Consider the following 21756-nt stretch of genomic DNA (forward strand, 5'->3'; position numbering starts at 1 on the left):
GAATCTAGGCTGCACACTCCTTATGGGAATCTGATGCCTGATGATCTGAGGTGGAACACTTTCATCTCAAAACCATCACCTCACCCTACCCTGGTCTCTGGGAAAATTGTCTTCCATGAAACCAGTCCCTGGTGCCAAAAAGGTTGGGGACTCTTGCCCCAGGGCCTACAGTCCAGTTGCATCTTGCTGCCAGACTTCTCAGAGCAACAAGTTTACGAGGCAAAAGCTGAAAGTACTACAAAGAAAATGCTAATCATCAGATAAAAATAATTCCCAACATTCTGTGATTAACAAGCTTTACCTAGTCTCACCTCTTTTATAAGATAAATAATCCTAGTAAAAATTTCTCAGCAGGGTGGTTTACTGGAAAAGCTTTGACTGGTCACTCACAAAAGAACCGGATTTCCCGGGAAGAATCACTCTGCTTTCAGGCCACAGTCAGTCAAACTGTACTTGTTAAAGCAAACTGTGTTGTCAGCTTACGACTTGAGTGGAGAATAGCACTGGAGGTTGCATGGCGTTCTAGAAACAGAGAACCTCTACATTCTGATTTCCCTCCCTGGATCTTCTTGGCTTGGATAAGTCACTTAACTTGTCTGGGTCTTAGATTCCTTAACTCATAAATAAGTTTAAGAAGAATATGTACATATTACATGGCTTACATGTGATTAAAATCCAAAGATGACATTAATGGAGGGGCAAGTGTTCATAAATTACCAAATGCTATATCAATGTGAGGAAATAAAAAATTTGTTTTCCCATCATTAAAAGTTAAATAATTGAAAAAAATAACTATTTTCCCATAAAATGTGCATGTACTCTTACAGAGAAAACCAGCATGAAAGTTGAAATTTTAAAGTCTACTCCAGACCCTTTGAGACATGCATTTTGACAAGCTGCTGCTCCAACTCCAAACCCACAGCTGCTCCGAGCTAATTAGGTTTAACTGACTGGTGTTCCCTGTTCACCCTGTGAACACTGGGACCCCACCCCCGAAGTCTGATGTCCCCTGTGCCCAAGAAACATGATCCAGAGATGTCCTTCATGAATTAAGTCATTGAAGATGACTTACACAAACGTTTTTAAAGCTTCAAAATTTATTGCTGTACATTTTCTCATAGCATTTACTATGGAAATACTAATAGTGCAAATATTTATTTTGGACTTCATAGCATTTGAGAGATCACAAAGCTTTTTTATATCTTTGCAATTATTTATGAAGATCTATATTATTTTTATAATCCAAACGAGTAATCTTATATTCAAATAGATTATATAACACTCTCTAGATCTCCTTTTAAGACCAAAAAAAAAAAAAAATACCCTGGAAGCCACCAAGGGCATTTCTTTCCTTTGTGATACATACAGCTTCTAACACTTTCCAACTGCATGACTCTTTGTTCAATCAGAGATGCATTCAACAAATATTTAATGACAAGCTATTATGTGCCAGGCACTGGGCTAGGCTCTGGGAACATCAGGATGAAAAAACACAATCTCTGCTTTCACGGTGCTTACAGTCTAATAGTAGAAACAGACATGCAAAAAAAATTACAATACAATACAATAAAGTGCTTCCATGGAGGTATTTACAAAGTGCAGTGGGAACTGGGAAGGGGGAAATTACATCCGCCTGGAGAAATCAGGGACAGCTTCACAGAGGAGGTAGCCATTGAGCTGAGACTTCACCGATGATTAAAAATTCACCATGTAGACAGGCAGGCCAAGGGTGTTTCGGGCAAAGGGAACAACAGGTACAAAGACACGGAGGCCCAAAGGGCACTTCAAAGAAGCAAGTAAAGAGGTTTTTCTTGAGCAGAAGGTGCAATGAAGATAGTGGCAGGATGAGGCCAGACAGATAAGCAGGGGTCAGATCATGAAGAGCCTTTTGATCATTCTTCCACTTATTAAGCAAACATTTACTGAGTGCTTACTAGGTGCCAGACACTCAGCTAAGTGCTGGGGCTGTAACAGGAAATCAGACAAGCACATCCTTGCTCTCATGGAGCTTACATTCTAGTAGAGAAATAGACAAAAAGCCAACAAATAAATAAAATACATTTAGGAAATGTCTACAAGGGAAATAAACAAGGTGCTGAGGCAGAAAGTAGTGTCACAGGGATAGGCGGTAGTTAGGGTTATTAGCAAATGCCTCTTGGAAGGGATGTAAAACTCACACCTGCAGGGATAGGGACAATAGTGTGCTCCAATGTGAGCACTCACTATGTGCCAGGCACTGTGCTACACACTTTAGAAACAGTCTATCTCATTGAATCCTCACAACAACTCTATGAGGTAGGTATTATTATTCCTATTTCACTGAGGAGGGACAGGCTCCAAGAGATTAAATAACCTGACAAGTCACACAAATGGCAAAATCAGGATTCAGACACAGGTTCTTCTAATTTCAAAGTGCGTGCTCTTAAAAACCACTCTAAGCTGCATACAAAGATAAGTAAGGGAAATGATAAGGTCACATTTGCCTGTTTTGATGATCTTTCTGATGACTATATGGAGGGAAAAAAGCGGGGATGGAGAGAGGGAAGGGGAAGGAAGTGGATAGGTGAGCAAAAAAGGAAGCCACTGAAAGTCCAGCGGACAGGAAAGGAAGTTCATACAAAGGCAGTGATCATGGGGATGGAGGAGAGACGTGGGGTGCAGTCAGTAGTTCTAATAGGATTGATAAGAAGTCAGAAGCAAAGGAAAGAGTGGCATTTGGGCTCACTCCAGGTTCTGCCTTGGACAACTGGAGAAGATGGCTTGCTTTTACCAGAGTGAAGGAACGCAAGAGGGTGGTAGGTTTGTGGGGATCAGGTGATGACGTTTTGAACATGTTGTCTTGTGGGTATATTGGGAACACCCTGGACTTATGGGATGGTCCCAAAATGACACCATATAATGGCTTTCATAGCTTGTTCTCCACCTGAGCAAAGTATATAAGAAAAAAAAATCAAAGTTTTAAATGTGTATACATTGCGTTTTTGCTTTTACAAGCTGTTTATAAAAGCACGTATATCTTGGTTGGATTGGTTTGTAAAAAGAATATATGATCACCAAGGTGAAGCTCTCAACCCTGATCACAAATAAAGAATCATGGACTTGGGGGAGGAAGAGAAAAGCCCTTGGACATCCATTCTCACTAGTCATACTCGCTTTTTAAAAAGAAATCCCTATGACTCCTCACCCCACCCCAGTTGGGACAATTTGATGGGGCCAGGGCAGGCATCCTCAACCAATCAGCATCCCACAATCTACAAGTTTCCCTGCCCAGCCATCAGCAGGACTTCTCCAAGGAAACTAATGGCCCTAGGGCCCAGCGATCAAAGTTGAGTGTAAATCAGAAATTCCAAAAAGTATTTATGTAGTTTGGCATAAAAGTCCCGGAAAAACAGCAGCCCACACCTAGCCACTCATATTGCTTTGACTATTCCCCTCTTCTTCCCTGCCTTGGGAACTGGAGGTAGTGGTAATAAAATGTACAGGTGACACTCATGTGGAACTGGCCACACTCCTGACTGCATCATTTAGGGTCTAATTTTAAAAGAACTCAAGAAGAAATAAATATACCTTTTTTATAGAATAATTCTACTTTTTCTCTATCTCTCAAAATTCGTTTTAATTTGCTTATGACCGCTCACTCCCTTCCTTGGTATCAGATTATGTTTTCATTTTAGAACTCATTTAATAAGTAATGTTAGTTTTTATAATTAAATATCAATAAATTCGAATGGTAATGAAAGTTACACTCATGAGTTTCAACAGAAAAATAATGTTAATATTTTGGAAGCCAGTCAAGGTACAGGTAATGGTTTGTAAAGTATTGCAAACCCTTTCATTAAGCAACTCTGCCTAGAAGCTGCCTCTCATTATAGCCAAGAGTCTGACTTGCACCTGTTAATTCAGTAAGCTAGTGAACGTTACTGAATGCCAAACATTCTTTAAAAACCAATAAACATGGACAACTTCTAGTAACACCTGAAGGGTACTTGTGAATGTAATTCATGCCCAAGGTTAGAAAAAGCCTTATTCTTACAGAACTATCAAAAGTCCGAGTCACAGGCAAGAAAAAAAAAAGACACAGGTTAGATGATATTTCACAGCAATTCTTAGAAATTCTGGTGAAAACGCAATTCTCACAATGTCCAGAGGCAATAGTTCATACTGCAAATGTATGCACTACGTTCCACCACCTCCATTTCAAACCTAAGGCCCACGGAACAGAGTTGAATGTAAATCAGGAAGGTAAATGAGGGGCTCTTTATTGTGTGTGCTCTTTAACAAAAAGAATTCCAATCAGTCTGTGAATATAATCATTTATTTGTCTTTACAGTAATGATGGAAGAATGTACAGGTGTCCCCTTTCAATAAAGTATAAAAATATGTTTATATACAGTGAAGTCACAATAATCTTTAACTGGGAAATTTATTTAGAATTCCTGATCTGTTCATATTAAAACTGTGGGGGAAACAAATATTTTATGTAAGTGCTACATTTCCAGTAGATTGCACCTGGCATCAAAAGCTCAGCTTCATCTTAGGGTCCTGCTTGATATTACAAAAGACTAATTTTAAGTCCTAGGACTCAAAATAAACGTGATTTTTTGAATAATAGATATATACATCAAAAATACATCTAAAAAGGCATTGGTTAGTGCTATTAAAAAGCTCTATGTGCTCGGGTACATTTTTTTTCTTACAGGCAAAAGCCAGTGGAAACATTTTTGTTCAATTTCTAGGAATTTTCTCTTGGGGAAAGTTGGTCGGAAGTTACCTGTTTAAAAAAAAAAAAAGAACAAACTTAAGTAATCCAGTGATTTACGAGGTCAGCAATACCTGAAAAAGAATTAGAGAATGAATTCCACTTAGAATCATGTTTTCACAGCCTTGGTGAGCATTTAGTTATAGCACTTCATAAATAAAACGTGCTCAGCATATCCCCTCACGTTTCAAGTGTTTTATTTTGATGATAACCTTTACTATCCTGTTCATTATCATGTGTATTCTTTTATACATTTATGAAATATTTTCTATCTACAATTTCTATCTACAATTAACTACTTCAGCATAAAAAGAGAATTCAAAGGTCATACAAATGAAAAAGCAGAATAGATACATCCCAATCCAAATATATTTTGAGAAAATGTAGAAAAATTTCTACTCATACTTTACTTTACGTTACTTCACAATGTCTTTTACATGAGAGCATTTACAGATGACAGGTATGTACCGAGTCTTCCTATCGTTTAGTCTGGGTAAAATGGCAGTGTGTGCCTGCAAATTGAAATCTTTTTGATATGCTATCTCAGGGATAGCTAAACATTTTCACACCTTTGTTTTTAGTCATCTTCTTCTTGTAATCACTCCTACTAAAATATCTGTCTAATAACCTGGCACTTCTCTAGGATTGTAAAATTTAAGTAACACTGTAAATTGCAACCAAACAAATAAATGCATAAACATCCACCTTACTAATAAGGAGGAACTGAAAGAGCTGAGGCATGGTGAGGCTGGCAGACCTGAACGGACCTTGGTTATCTCTCATGAGCCGTGAAGATGGCCACATCCTGTCCTTTGCCAATTAAGTCCTACCTATGCCACAGGTCATTATAGACAGCTGATTAAATCATGTGGTCGTGCTCTAGTTTATTAAACCTTTTAGGTATATATGGGGTTATCTGAGCAAGGTAAATGTAATTTTCATAACTAAGAAGTACATCTAACTCTTCCCCAATCTACAAGTCTAATGGCCTGGTCTAATAATGCCATTCTCAAGCTTAGAAGATGACATACATAATTTAAATCTCTCCCTACTTAACATGCCAAAATAATGGCTACTTTTAAAGAACCAATTAAAATTCTAATCATTCAACATTAGTTTGTTACTGCCATTATCCACATTTGTGCAAGGCAATGAGCAGCTGCCAACTTCTATGTAAGTATAGTGCCAGTGCCTTCAACACAGGTTTGCTCACATAAACAAGGGTATAGCCTGGATGTCAATCTGCAAAATAATCTGTAAAGGAAGCAATAGTCTAGTAAAACCTCAGTTAGTGACCCTTGATAATCTGAAAAAGTGATTTCATGAGGAAAGTCTGAAAGAAAACCAGAAAGTTCCAACAGAAGAGAAGGGCTTTCTGAGAGTCCACTGTGAAGGAATGGTGCAGAAGCTGCATCAGGTAAGATCCAGATCCCCTCTGTGCTCCAGAGACGGCATGGCTGAAGCCGTGGACAGTAGAAACACACTTCAGACTTCCCTCTGAAAGACTTTCAGCATATTAAGTATACTCATCAAAGCCCATAAACACATCCTTGCCAGCTTGGAAAACAAAATCCAAGTAATAACACAGCATCTTCCTGTCTTCAACAAGAAAGGAGAAAAAGAGCTAAAATAGAATAGCATCGAACTGGATTGAAATGATTCTTTTCTTTTTTTTAAGATGGAGTTTTGCTCCTGTCACCCAGGCTGTGGTGCAATGGCATGATCTTGGCTCACTGCAACCTCTGCTTCCTGGGTTCAAGCAATTCTCCTGCCTCAGCCTCCTGAGTAGTTGGGATTACAGGTGCCTGCCACCATGCCCAGCTAATTTTTGTATTTTTAGTAGAGATGGGGTTTCAACATGTTGGCTAGGCTGGTCTTAAACCTCTGACCTCAGGAGATCCACCCACCTCAGCCTCCCAAAGTGCTGGGATTATAGGCGTGAGCCCCCACACCCAGCCTGAAATGATTCTGTATGGTCAGGAAACTGTGACCCAGCGGTGCTGCCATGAGCGAACATGTAAATGTAAAACATTATATTTATTACTGGATTTTGGTATTGCTGTGGCATGATCCACTCCTTGATTAAGACAAAGGCACTCATGGAAGTGTTAACAATTAAACTCACCCTCCCTGCAATCCCTACCCTTAGCCTGGTCTCCTACCAAACAGAATTCCCTCCCACCCAGCTCAAATGAAACCCTGAGGCTTCCTGGCCACTCTCTCACCCTCACTTCCAGTCTGTCACCTGGTTATGTGATTCCTTCTCCAGATAATATCTCAGATCTACCTGTATCTTCTTTTTCTCCAAACCCATCAGCATGTCCTCCTCCTAAAGCCACCATCACCTCTTGCAAGACTACCGCAGCAACGTCCCAACCGGTCTCCTTGCTTCCGAGCTTTCCCTACTCCAATCCTTTTATTCATGCAGCAGCCATAGGGCTCTTGTAAAGAAGCAAATCTGATCATGCTACTGACTGTTCAGTGATTCCTACTAATTTTCTGGATCAATCTCAAGCAGTCATACATCTCCCTAACAATCCATAGCTCCTACGTGACTAGGTTCACCGCCCATACCTTCCCCCAGCCCCTCCCCAGACGTACTACATTCCAACCACACACGGATATCTTCTTCATTCCTTAAAGAAACCAAGTTTCTCCTCGCTGTTCCTTCTAGTGAAAACACTTTTACCCGAACCTCCCTTGACTCACTTCTATGTATCTTTCAGGCTCAACATAAATGTCACTTTCTCAGAGAGGCTTTGTTGACTTGACATCACGTTAGCACCCCCGTCCCTCCATCTGTTTTGGCTTCAAAGGAGACTAATAATCGGTTTTGGGGTACAAAAAAGAAGACAAGGCCTGCAAAAACAAAGCAGGATGGAAGCTGGGAAGCAAGAGACCACAGAAAGCCTTAGAGATCAGCAGGTGCCCCTCTGAACACAATGTATGCCCACAGCACAGAGCTATGAGCCTGGAATGTGAGTTTGAGATAAGATCAAAATGTGTATTTGTGTTACTGCTGTTTAAGTCAGAGTCTTACTCCATCACCCAGGCTGGAGTGTAATGACTCGATCTTGGCTCACAACCTCTGCCTCCTGGGTAGGAGCAATTCTCATGTCTTAGCCTCCTGAGTAGCTGGAATTACAAAATTGCAGCTATTCCACCACACCCGGCTAATTTTTGTATTTTTAGTAGAGACAAGGTTTCACCATGTTAGCCAAGCTGGTCTCAAACTCCTGACCTCAAGTGATCTGCCTGCCTTGGCATCCCAAAGTACTGAGATTACAGGCATGAGCCACTGCACCCAGCCTACAATGTGTATTTTTTCTTTTCTTTTTTTTGAGACGAATTCTTGCACTGTCACTTGGGCTGGAGTGCAATGGCATGATCTTAGCTCACTGCAACCTCCACCTCCGGGGTTCAAGCAATTCTCCTGCTTTAGCCTCTGGAGTAGCTGGGATTACAGGCACATACCCCCACACCCAGCTAATTGTTTGTATTTTCATAATTAAGAAGTACACAGGGTCTCACTATGTTGGCCAGACTGGTCTCAAACTCCTGACCTCGTGATCCACCCACCTTGGCCTCCCAACATGCTGGGATTACACGCATGAGCCTACCGTGCCCAGCCTAAAATCTGTATTTTTTAAGGTAAAGTATTTATTATCTATTTCAGTATCTTTCTTGTTCTCCCTGCATCAAATCTGTGCTAGAGAGAACCTAGAAAAAGGGAGAGCTTTTGCCTACTTCGCCACCATAATTTTAAAGAGGAAGCAGTATGTCCCAGGAGGCTCCTGTGATGGAGATGACAGCCACCTTCCTCTCCCGGGGCTATTCCTCCCTACCTGACAAAGTCTGCTTTTTCTGCTGCTGCTGCTCTCCTCTAGGGACACCTTAGAGGTTTTCCACCTGGCTTTAATAAAGGAGACTAGATCCCTTGCAAGTGACTGCAGGGGTGCCAGTGTCCTCCCAGAATGAGAACAAATGGATGCAATAACTGCTCCTTAAATCCAGCGAGAAGAATCAAACAACAGCACATGCATGACCGGAACAGAGGAGTAGCTTTATCATTCACTGCTGAGGAGCATATAAAGGGAAAACAACAGGAAAATATGACACCTTTTTTTTTTTTTTTCTGAGATGGGGTCTCACTCTATTACCCAGGTTGGAGAACAGTGGCACGATTTTGGCTCACTGCAACTTCTGCCTCCCAGACTCAAGTGATTCTCCCACCTCAGCCTCCTGAATAGCTGGGACCACAGGCACATGACACCACACCCAGTTATTTTTTGTATTTTGAGTAGAGATGGGGTTTTGCCACGTTGCTCAAGCTGGTCTCGAACTACTGAGCTCAATCGCCTGCCTCAGCCACCCGAAGTGCTGGGATTACAGGCAGGAGCCACTGTGCCCGGCCAAGAAAACATAACATCTAAGTTTCAAGTTACTCTCACTGGTGTCGGTTTACCTGATCATATTCTTAGGCTTCATCTCCACTGTCCATTTCAATATCCATCTCTTCTGTATCAGCAGCTCGAGACAAGATGTCTGCCATCAGTGCTTCTTCCAATTTTTTGCGTACTTGCTGTACTCGCTCTTCCTGTTTCCTTTTTAAAAACAGAATTAAAAGGCACTGAGAATTTGGCAAGTAAAAACAATATGAAGCTGCTATAGAAGTTCATCCTTACTTCAAAATCATTAAATTCCTCAGAAGAATACACTGCCTTTTCAGATTCTGCAGAGGTTGCTTCTATGCACAAATCAAATCTCACCAATAAGCCTTGCCAAAAAGAGGAATGTTCACACAGGCAGCTATCCCTCATCACACATGAAATTCTAGAAAGAGCAGACTGACGTCAGTAACCTTTCCTTCAACTTTGAAAATGTCAACTGTGTCAAGATTTGGGCTTTTTCATATAAAGACAATTAGAAATAACTTAGACGTAGGAATAAAAGATGGAGGGAGCATAAATAATGAAGGAAAAGTGACTTGTTCATGGAAGCACTGAGAAAGATGGAGGAAGCAGAGACATGATAAGCTGGGATTTGACTGACATTCTGTGGCTAGGTTAGTTAGAAGAGAGTTCTCTCCTGGGTTCCCAGGTCTGTAGGCAACAGGTCACCATGAAGGAGCCAAGATCACATGAACCTGCACATGGAGGACAGAGACTGAAAAGCTTCTCTTCAACTGAGAGAGTGAGTTGCTTAAGAACACGTGTTCTCATGTTCTCTTTGTAATCTGTGTTTCGGTGATTACAAAGGAACCCCAAAAGTGATGGCTAATAACTCCAAGTCATTAAGAAAGCTCTGAACCATCAGATGAAGAGCAAAGCACAGGAAAAAAGGCTATCCATATATGCTTAATCTTAATAAAGTAAGAAAAAAAAACCCAAGTAGCTCCCCCAGAGGGTAAGAGAGAAATTCCTAAAACGTGTCTAGCTAGCAAAGCAGGATAAATAGAAACTGACATCCAGAACCAAGCAGAGAGGCAACGGTTGAAGAAAGACAAGAGGAGAGAAGACTGGTAGGTAAAGGTTCCAATGAGAACAAGAACAGAGCAAAACAGAGGAGGGAGGGTCAGCAGAATAGAAAACAGGACAAACCTCCTGAGACAAGAAGATAAGGAAATATGCAGAGAGGGAGATGAAGATGCAACAAGGAATATACTGAGTTCTACTGAAAAATAAAAGTAACCCTCTCTACCAATAATTGAGGAAGACAGATTGCAGCACTTCCCAAACCTGGGGCAGCGGAGGGGTAGAGGAGCAATGCTATGGAAGACTGCACTAAGGGTCCCTGAGTATTCACTCCACAGGGGCTCAACCAGTTGCCAAGTTATATTCAGTCTACTCAAGACCACACCCCTTTGACCAAATAAGACTATGTCCAAGGTAGTGAAGGTGACATATATGTACTACATCCCACAGAAATGTTGGATATCTTTATTAAACTCTGAAACAAAGAATTAAAAGGTATAGACTTCCACTTACTAAATGAATTTTCAAAAAGAGAAGCTGTCATTGGGTTAGTCTTAGCTCTATAGCCTCTGTGATATTAAAAGAAACTGGAGTTTAACAGATTTTCATGTAATGGGGCAGGGTCAAGTAGAACACATTTGTTTGTTTGTTTATTTATTTATTTTATTGAGACAGAGTTTCACTCTTGTTACCCAGGCTGGAGTGCAATGATACAATCTTGGCTCACTGCAACCTCCGCCACCTGGGTTCAGGCAATTCTCCTGCCTCAGCCTCCTGAGTAGCTGGGATTACAGGCATGCACCACCATGCCCAGCTAATTTTTTGTATTTTTAGTTGAGACTAGGTTTCACCATGTTGACCAGGATGGTCTCGATCTCTTGACCTTGTGATCCACCCGCCTCAGCCTCCCAAAGTGCTGGGATTACAGGCGTGAGCCACCGTGCCCGGCCTTGTTTATTTCTTATACGGTTAGTCTCACCTCTGGGTCAGTGACTCGAAGTTTATGACAAATGACACACCAGTTTCACTGGCAGTCTCTCACTAATAACAGAGTACAAGAATCTGCACAGCTGTCCTCGAGAAACCTCATTAGGAAGACGGGGAAAATGGAACAAATGGCACAATGTGCAGTAATTTTGATGGAGAATTTTTATCTTAAACTTTAACATTTGCCATTGATTTCTTCTATCTTGAGCATTACTTTCCACATTTGTGAAAGCTGAAATTTAATCATTTGCCCATTGCTGTAGGCAGAATTCTAAGATGATCCCCAACAGTCCCCCTTCCCCACCACCACCCCCATGCACTCCTTATATAATTCTCTCAGGTTACAAATCAACCGATTTTGAGTCAATCAAGAGATTATTGTAGTGAGCCTGACCTATTAGGGCCCCTTAGTGGAGCTGGGCTCTTCCTGAAGGAAGCACGAAGGGGTACATTGAAGAGCAATGAGACAAGGAACTGCGGGGCAGCTTCCAGGAGCTGAGACAGCCACCATCCCACAGCCAACAAGAGAACAGGGGCCTCAGCCCTAAAACACAAGGCATGAATTCTGCAACCACCATATGAGCTTGAAAGAGAACCCTAAGCTTCAGAAGGGAACACAGTCCAGCAACACATGTAAGACCCAAACACAGAACCCAGTCACACCAGGCCCAGACTTCTGATCCCACTGATCTTCAAGCTAATAAATGGCTGTTGTTTCAAGCTGCAAAGTTTGTAAGAATCTGTTACAAAGTATTAGAAAATGAAAGTACCCATCAATGCAAATATTATCAAACATGCCAAAAATACTTGAGATATATCTTGCTGGGCTCTTCAATCAGAGGCTTAATGTAGACAGAATATTGGATACACAATTAGATAAAGAGTAACAGTTCCATTTGCAGTAATTTATTTTGAACAGTACTAATTTAATAAGGAGGAGGATTTGCTTCCAAATTTCTATCATGACAATTAAATCAAATGAGCAATTTGTTAGACAAATTTGCCCGAAAAGGAAATCATCCAGAATAGGTTTTGAAATAGTTTCCTCAACTATCAAAAGATCTGATGTTGAAGCCATCAACACTCCTGTGATATAACTCAGAGAACCTCTGTCAACACCCGTAAGGACCTGGTAGAATCCCCGCATATGAATACAACTCTGCACCACTTTTTATCTTTACAAAATAATTAAAACCCAAGGAGGGCTTTCCCATTATAAAGCTAGCTAGACTTATCTATTTAAAAATATTTTCATGTCAACTTTGTATGGATTTAAAAATAAATACAAATATAAAGCATTTTAAAATTAGATGATTCACAAGTGCCATCTGCTGGTTTTTTCTAGGAATAATACTCCAATAAAACTTACATTCAGAGGACAGAAATAGTGATGTATATACAAGGTCATATTTTTAAAGGAAATGCAATATACTACAGTATCACCATAACACGATGATATTGAGGTCACAAAATCCATCTAAGAATTGCTCTGTGTTCTTACTAACTGGAGTGATTTTGCTTTTCCTGTGCAACGGTTTGCTTCTACTTTCTGGATTCTATCAATCTGAGCTGGATGTTTTCCTTTTACCATGTGCTGCTGAACCCTAACTTGTGAGCCAGCCTTAGAAAGACTGAAAGATGTCAGTAGACATAATTTGTGTCTTGTCTCATTCCTGGCTCTGTTTTAACTGCTTTACCTGTGGCTTCTTCTTTCTTACTTGTTAGTCTTCTTGCTCTACTGTGTAACAAGTGAGCTTAAAAACATCACCACCGTCATGTGATTTAAAGAGAGATTGGTTTCCAGACAAACTAATGAAGGAAGCAATCAGAAAAGGAATGACTGAGTGAAAGGAGTTCTTTATTTTATTTTAATTTTTCTGAAACAGGATCTAGCTCTGTCGCCATGGCTGGAGTGCAGTGATGTGACCATAGCTCACTGTAGCCTCGACCTCCCATGCTCAAGCAGTCCTCCTCTCTCAGTCTCCCAAGTAACTAGGACTACAGTTACACACTACCATGCCTGGCTAGTTTTTAAAAATTTTTTGTGAAGATGGGGTTTCACTATGTTGCCCAGGCTGGTCTCAAACGACTGGGCTCAAGCGATCCTCCCAAAGTGCTAGGATTATAGGCATGAGCCACTGTGCCTGGCAGAAAGAGGTTCTTTACAGTAGAAAGTAAGAATCCCAAATTGCAAAGGACACTGCAAAAATGATGCATAGGGAATAGAACTGATCTGGTACTTGTCCTTTGGACATGACCATGACGATAGCCCTGGCATGCAGCATTTATACCTCCTTCAAGCATGTGCTTGTTATGATTGTCTTTTTTCAACTTCCATCAGTTTCTGAAAAACTCTGTTAAAAAAAAAAAGTAACACTTTCTGGGTGATATATCACTTACAGGACATGCCACTGAACCTAATGAACAATATAAAAAATACCTGAATGTAAAAACCCAAGTTTTAAAAGTCATGTTAAACTGCATTACCTAATGTCTTCATCTGTGACGATAAAAGCTTTGCAGAGGGGTTGAGATGTGTTAAGCCAAACAGCGGGGTTCTTTTCCACAGCAGCGGAGACTTGCCCTGTGATTGGCGCAGAGCTTGTGTGCAAAGCACTGGCAACAGCAGATAAAAGGGTCTCATCGTTGCTACCTGGACCAACTCCTGCAATGAGAAATAAGTACTAGTTAAAGGAAATGTCTCAATGTGCTGAGCAAACTTTATGTGACCTAAACCAACTGATATTTTTATAGTCATTTGGGATCACATATGTAAAACTGACATACGATAAAGCAGCAAAGGATAATATCATATCTACTTAATAGCTATGATACACCAAGTAATTCATATTACAGAAATAGTAACAAAATAGCTGAGCATTTTCTTTCTTAAAAAGAAATCTCATTCTTGCTGTCATCTCATAGCTGAGCATTTTAATAATACTTTACTAAACTTTAAAATGTCATTTTCCAAGGTACTAAACTTTTTCAAAGTTGGCTATATTTCCTCAAGCAATGTTAATTATTTTAACGAGGTGAGACCTTGTGAAGCGAGTATACTCAAGCATCCCTTCTAATGTATTCCTAGAGCAGTGGTATAGTTTCTTCTTGTGGCTTTTAACATGAATTTCCAGCAATATCTCGACAGTTATCTTCTTTGTCTCAGGACTTCAAAGAAAAAGGCAGTGCAAGCTGTACCTGTGGCTTTAACAGCTTTTTTCAAAAACCTAACAAAATATCTGAAACCAGAGAATTCATAACCGCACACCTTGATTACCTGTAAGATACCGGCACCATGGTCACATTTAAATGTAATCCTTAAAGTCCTAAACCAGTTTAACTAGTTAAGGCCAACATTTCCAAGAAATAAAAGGATAAGGCAATAATCTAACCATGAATCATGAGGATTTTTGAGCAATCCACAATGTATCAAGCTTTAGATGGCAAAGTTTTAATACTTGAAAAACAATGCTTCTCTAGAACTTGGAGTTCTCATATAATATGAAAGGTAGACTAGCCACTGAGTTTTGCACCCCAGATCTCACTAGCTACTGTTGCTGGACCAAAGTGCATCTGTTCCCACTGCTACTTAGAGAACCAGTTTGTGGAGGGAGGGGCAGAAGGAGAGCTGTTAGTTATCCTTTTGGTAAGAGGATGAGAGAAAGAGCAGGTGGTAGGCCCAGATGCTGCTATAAGCAGGAAGCTTAAGAAATTCTGTTACTCATCTGCATCTAGCACTAAAAGCAGCATGAGTTGACGTCTATGATGAACCTAACCTAAAGCCAAAATTTTTACACAGAGAAAACTCTAAGATAATATACTACACTGAAACATCCCTGCAACATAAAATTTTTCATGTACATTCTGCCTGGGTTTACAAAAACACAAGAGGTACATCATCCAGCAAGGCATATGACCTTCCAAAACAAAAACCTCCTGTCAGTCATTGCTGAAGCCACAGCAGCTGACAAAGTGCCTGGCATGCAGTAGGTACTTAATAAATGTCTGCTCAACTGAACTTCGATAATACCTTGAAGACCTTTGGGTAGTTCCATGGTTTTTATAATTTGTTCTGTTACATCTGATGCACTAAGTCCTTGTAGCCTCTTCTCCCAGAAAAGCTGTAAAGCAAAATATCACTGTTAATAGATACATTCTTGAAACAAGAAAGTAGCGCATCGATGCTGTTGAATAATGAAATTTAAATCATTTCGATCATTTCCTATAATTTCCTCATTTTTTCCTTATAAAAAGCTAAATGATATTCCAAACATGAATTATTTCAACACATCATAATCCTCTCAGATGACACTGCTCAAAAAAGATTGTTTTATGTAAACTATTCACTTGTTACAGTACTATAGATGGTTATATGCTGTATACTATATATAGTTTTTTATAGGGTATCTTCCAAAGAATATAATTTGAATTTTTTAAAGATTCATCTGGCATGAAATTTTAATGCTACAACTTATTAGGGAAAAGAAAACAAATTATATGATGTATTATCCCCCTTTATCCAATATCATTAGAAAAAGAGCTACTCCAATATCTGATTTTTCCAAGACAAGGAAGTTTAGCCCTTTCGCACACATTAAGGGAGAAAAGACCATTTTTAATTAAAAGTTTTCTAAAATGTTTTAGATGCCTTCTTTATTTTTCAATTGGATGTCACATTCATGAGCGATTCCCTCCCTGCTGCATAGGGCCCGGGTCACCACGGTCACTTACTGGCCCCGAGACATCATTATGGGCATCAGTGAGCACACTGAGAGGTTCTTCACAGCCTGGGGGCTACCGAGGTTTTTGCTTATTCAAACACTAAATGGTCCAAGACAGTTACGGTTTTCATTTTATATCTTTTTCCTACTTGGTTCTCTCTCCTCGTTAGTTATCACTTTTCACTAATATCACTCATCCATTCAACAAATATTTATTGAGCTCCTACTAGGTGCTGTGCTCACCCTCCAGAGGTGACAGTCATTAAGGGAGACAATGTCACTGTCCTCTAGCCTCATCTCTTTTCTAGTCTGCTTCATATTTACTGCAGCCAAAAAAAAAAACAGATTAAGGAATTCTATAGGACTCTGTACAACTGTCTTTAATCCTGGATGCCAGGGCCTGTCACATAGTTAGTATTGAAAAAATATTTGTGGAAATGACTGAAAATGGGAGCAACTGCACTCAGCGTGAGGATTTGGGGCCACACAAACCCATGCTGAAATCCCAGCTGCAACCCTCTTTCTCTCTAGCTAGATGACTGTGGACAAGGTCTATAACCTCTTCAGAAGCTTCCATTTATTTCCTCTTCTATAAATGTGGCAACAATGGCTATCACAAAAGATTACTATGGGAGTTAAACAAGGTAATATGTATAAAGTATCCCTTATATACTAGGCACAAGATTTACTGCATTTGCTTTTAGCAAACTGTGGCCACTCTGAGGGCATTTGGGGCTTGTATTCTGCCTTCTGGATATATGTAAAGTATCAGATAATTGTCCTCCAGACAAATGAGAAGATACAGTAGTGTAATTCTGTTTATGTCAGAAGAGCAATATGCTGAATTTGTAATAAGCTAAATGCTAGCACCAAGAGTAACCTTGCAACAGAATGCTTTACTCTCCTCTGAAGGCCTTTGGTATATGGTAACATCTCCTTATGTCTCCTTCCCTGCTAATCACATTATCAGTAGCACATGTTGTCAATATAAACAGGTCAACAATACAAGGAAATAAATATATTAAGAAAACTCTTAAGTGGTCAAGGTCACTTCCTCTCCACCCTTTCCACCACTTACTTAAAGCTAAGAAGCTCACCTAATTTCACTGAAAAATGAAACAGTCCTCAGGAAGTAAATGTCTGTTTACATCTCAGTATGTTTCTAAGTCACCTCTCTATATATCCATCTTCTCAGATTCTTCCCTGTTTTATTTGTTTGGGTGGGGGACAAGGGCAAGGATTCTTTGATTTTAAATGTACATGCAACAGGCATTATGCTAAGTGAAAGAAGTCAGTCTTTCCCACTGTGTGTGACTCCACTTCTATGACACCCTGAAAAGGAAAAGCTATAGGAATGGTTGCCAGAGACTGGGATGGAGGGGAGTCTGACAACGAAGGCTCAGCACAAGCAACTTCTTTGGGTGCTGGGACTGTATTCTCTGGGTTTTAATACACTAAGACTTTATCCAGCTTATATAACGACCATTTTCTTTTCTTTCCAAGCCTGTTCCTCATGGTCCAATATGCACTATCGCCCTTTCTCAAGCCTACTGCAGCTTTATTACCCCACCCACTTTCTAGCCAACTTGCACTAAATGTACTCTAATAGTCAGTCAGCTCCTCCCACCAAATTCCATGATCTTCTCTCATTACCTTTGGCCACTTTATAGCCCTCAGTGCTTTGGAGCGACATGGGGAGGAAAAGGTCTTCCTCTGCCTAAGTTTAAAAATTAAAAATTTCCTCATCTACTCACTTAGGTGAGTAGGTTTATCCTACGCAATTCTGTTCACTTGGAGGTCTACCGACTCTATTACTTTCTCAACCATTAGAAGTCCAAAGACAGTAATACTCAAAGATGAGCAATATTCAAAGTATTCAAAATATTTGTAAGGAGTCCCCCTCTATGACGGCTACCTAGTCTTTGCACCACACTTCATAAGCACTACCGCTGTCATAAATCCTAACCTACTCACTGAAAATCTGATTTCCCCTGCCAAATCTAGTGGTTTTCTCAGCTTAATCTTGCTGCCTGGTGTGAGGCCAAATAACCAATAAATAGACTAATGTATATGGAACAGTGATTTACTATTTGGAGAAACTCCCCAAATGTGCTATCGCCCTTAGTTACTACATCTCCCTCTAGTCCTCACTAACCAGACCCTCTGAGTTCATCTAATATCTTGTTCTCTTTGTCACCTTCCAGTATATTACAATATTGGCTAGCTCCACATGCGTATCACCTTATAACACCAACAGTCTGGGCAATGCCCTATCCAGGAAATCAGCTGATTGAAGGAGAAACATAAGGTGGAATTAAAAGTCACTTAAAACCACCAAAGTACCTAAAATATAAGTGACAGTGCAGAGCATCTCTGGAGAAACTATCCTAGTAGTCACTGGAGTTCATCTCTACACCTTTTCTCTTCACAGTTCTCCTAGTAAGTACATCCAGGGCGTCAATGGAAGCACAGCTGCATGGACTTTACCCCACTTACTGTCCCGGAGAACAAACATGAAGGTGTATTACAAAAACTGCTGCTTTAGTGAGATCAGTGATCAAATCTGTTTACTGAAAGTAAAACAAACCCACGATAGCATTTTCTTTTCGCAATTGTTATATATTTAACTTGGGTTTGGAGGGATTTGTTCAACTTTCCTTATGAAGAATATCCAAAGAGGATAAGAAAGAAACAGGGATCACAAACAACTCTTTGCCACCATTCAGAGACACCAATCCCTATTCTGATGCTCTGGGAACTGAGGCTGATAATGTTTATTACTATTTACTTCCATCACCCTGAGCTTATTAATATTACTCTGAAGAGATCTCTACTCTTTAGTGAAGAACAAAAGAGATGGTTTGCTAGGAAAAGGCAATTTGAGGATCAACAATATTCAACAAACACTCTTTGAATGCCGATGATATGCCACGTGTTTTTCTGGCACTAGAGGTGCTTGGTAGGATAATTGGCAACTGCTGCCCTCCAGGAGCTGTCTGGCGGAAAACAAGCAAAACTCTACAAGGCTGACTGCAATAAGGAAGATAGAAAATTAACCTCAATTTGGGAGTATCTGGAAAGGCTTCCCGGAAGAGGTAGCCTTTGAAAATTGCATAAGAAATTCTAGAGGCATGTAGAAGAGAAACGACTATTCCAATCCAGGAAATCGTACAGACAAGGAGGTGAGAGTGTGCAGGTCAGCGTTTCTAAAATCTTATACAGAACAATAACCGAGGTGGCTTATTTTAAATATATATTCCAAGGTCTCATCCCCAGAGATTCTATTCAAAAGATCTGGTATTAGAGAGCTAATTTAATTTTTTTTTACAAATACCTTAGGTGATTCTGATGCAGGTTCAAGGTATGAGAAAGACTGATGAAGTTCACGGTATGAGAAAAACTAACTCCCAAACTGAAGTCAGTTTTATATCTTCATACATACAGTCTTCATTAGGCAAGTGTGTTGAAAGAATGGTAATGTGTATGTAGTGGGGGATGTAGTGACCACCAAGATCTCCAAGTTTTATTCTTAATTATGCCTAGGGATTTAAAAAGTATTCTATTCTCTTCCTTGCAGACAACAGGAAGAAGACATTTGCCTTTCTATTATCTAATTGCAGGAGAAGATAAGTTGAAGTTTATTTTAAAGTAGAGCTGGCCAGGCACAGTGGCTCACACTTGTAATCCCAGCACTTTGGGGGGCCAAGGAGGGCAGATCACACGATCAGGAGTTCGAGACCAGCATGACAAACATGGTGAAACACCATCTCTACTAAAAATACAAAAATTAGTCATGCATAGTGGCACGCACCTGTAATCCCAGCTATTCAGGAGGCTGAAGCAGGAGAATCGCTTAAACCCAGGAGACGGAGGTTGCAATGAGCCGAGATTGCACCACTGCACTCCAGCCTGGGCAACAGAGCGAGACGGCGTCTCAAAAAAAAAAAAAAAAGTAGAGCTAATAGTTTAGGTATAAATCAAAAAAGGGCTTATCCAATGTTCTGTTTTACCTAGTGAAAACATGCCCAGTCCTACTGTCTTAATGAAATAGGGGGAGGAGGAGAAGGAAAACTACCACTTAGCCATCAACACCTTTACATAGGCCTGGCATTGTGCTAAGTGCTTTACGTACAGAAATTCAGTTAAATTTTCCTGCAGCATTTTGGAGAAGATATTACTCCCATTTACAGATAAAGAAACAGAAGCAGGGGGAAGGTAAATAACTTACACAATTAATCTGTGGTGCAGCTGGAATTGAAACTCAGGTCAGTGTGATTAAACAGTCCTTCCCGTAACAACAAAAGCTCTGAAAGAGCGTTCACATGTTTGGCTCTTGGTAAGTTATATAGTACAAGCCTCAGACACTCCTACTCATGCCATCAAAGGCTGTTGATAATAGATCCGTGAATTTTAAGGAACTATCAAATTACTCTTTTTTTATTGCATTTTAGGTTTTGGGGTACATGTGAAGAACATGCAAGATTGTTGCATAGGTACACACACAGCAGTGTGATTTGCTGCCTTCCTCCCCATCACCTATATCTGGCATTTCTCCCCATGCTATCTCTCCCCAACTCCCCACCCACTGCTGTCCCTCCCTATTTCCCCCCAACAGACCCCAGTGTGTGATGCTCCCCTCCCTATGTCCATGTGTTCTCATTGTTCAACACCCACCTATGAGTGAGAACATGCAGTGTTTGATTTTCTGTTCTTGTGTCAGTTTGCTGAGAATGATGGTCTTAATCCATTTAACTGCTAAGTAATAGATACTGTGTAAGTCATCAATTGTAAGTGATCTATGCCTGATGCCTGCCTCTTCCTTACACAGAATTAAGAAGACAGGCTTGTAACATAATGAGACTAAAACCAGCATAGAGTTTTATGGGGATATCAAATTGTCATGAGAAGTAGCTCACATGATAAAAAATAAAGAATTGGTATATAATATATGTTATCTGCAAATTAGCTTTCTTAGACCACAATTTTGCAAATATCAATCACATAGAACATGAAATTTTTATTTGGTGGACAGAAATTAAGGAGACCCTCCCTACTCCAAGAATACACTTCCAGATAAGTGACACTAACAATGTCACAAGCATTTCAAAAAATGTAAAAGGGGTGTGATTTGCATATATAACTGAAGGCTTTTGAACTTTTTCTGTAAGAATCCTGTTTCAGATTAATTATACTAATAGCTACTTCTCATGACCACATTGAAAAGCATCTACACCATATATCCTAGAATTATTTTCATCGATCATTATAATATTCAATTTGAAAAGTACTGATGTGTCTCTGTTGTGTTTATAAAAAAATTCACTAGACAAAATGAGAATGACTATCCATGTATACTCATGACCTCAACTTGATAGTCAACCCTCAGGACAGGAATATCTAATGTATTAGCAAATGAATGGGATTGAGCTTTAGAATCTGACCAACCAATTGCTTTTTCACTAGCTTTATAAACTTGGACAACTGACCTCTCTAAATTTCAGTTTCATACTGTATGGAATGGGAGAATATAAGCAGTCTCAAAGGGTTATGGGAACTAAATGAGGAGGTTTTATAAACACTTGAACACACCCAGTATATAGCAACTATCATTTTACTATATTTTTTCACCTGTGGCCTGTAGCACACTGCTGATAATACAATAGCATTTAATAAGTAGTTATTCATTTTGTTAAAATTGGTAAGCATAAAAAAGCAAAAAGAATCAATTCTGAAAGGTAAGTATTAGCAAATGAAGAGTCTGAGCACATGAATATGAATCTGCCCTTTCCTCTCTTCCCTTTCAGCTGAGGACTTC

The 21756-nt window shown here is 39.9% G+C and overlaps 1 protein-coding gene across 1 annotated transcript in view; it reads right to left on the reverse strand.

Annotated features, from left to right (window-relative positions):
* Window positions 1–1079: 1079 nt before the first annotated feature.
* Window positions 1080–21756, reverse strand: part of MBD2 (methyl-CpG binding domain protein 2) — a 69667-nt gene continuing 48990 nt past the window's right edge. The window contains exons 4-7 of the mRNA XM_002757252.7: window positions 15251–15341; window positions 13708–13885; window positions 9225–9363; window positions 1080–4771 (exon numbers count right to left, since the gene is read on the reverse strand). Coding sequence (XP_002757298.3) covers window positions 9237–9363; window positions 13708–13885; window positions 15251–15341 — 396 coding nt within the window. The 3' untranslated portion in view covers window positions 1080–4771; window positions 9225–9236. The remainder of the gene's footprint in view (window positions 4772–9224; window positions 9364–13707; window positions 13886–15250; window positions 15342–21756) is intronic.

This window comes from Callithrix jacchus, chromosome 13 (genome assembly GCF_049354715.1).
Source record: "Callithrix jacchus isolate 240 chromosome 13, calJac240_pri, whole genome shotgun sequence".
In the NCBI taxonomy this organism is placed as follows: domain Eukaryota; kingdom Metazoa; phylum Chordata; class Mammalia; order Primates; family Cebidae; genus Callithrix; species Callithrix jacchus.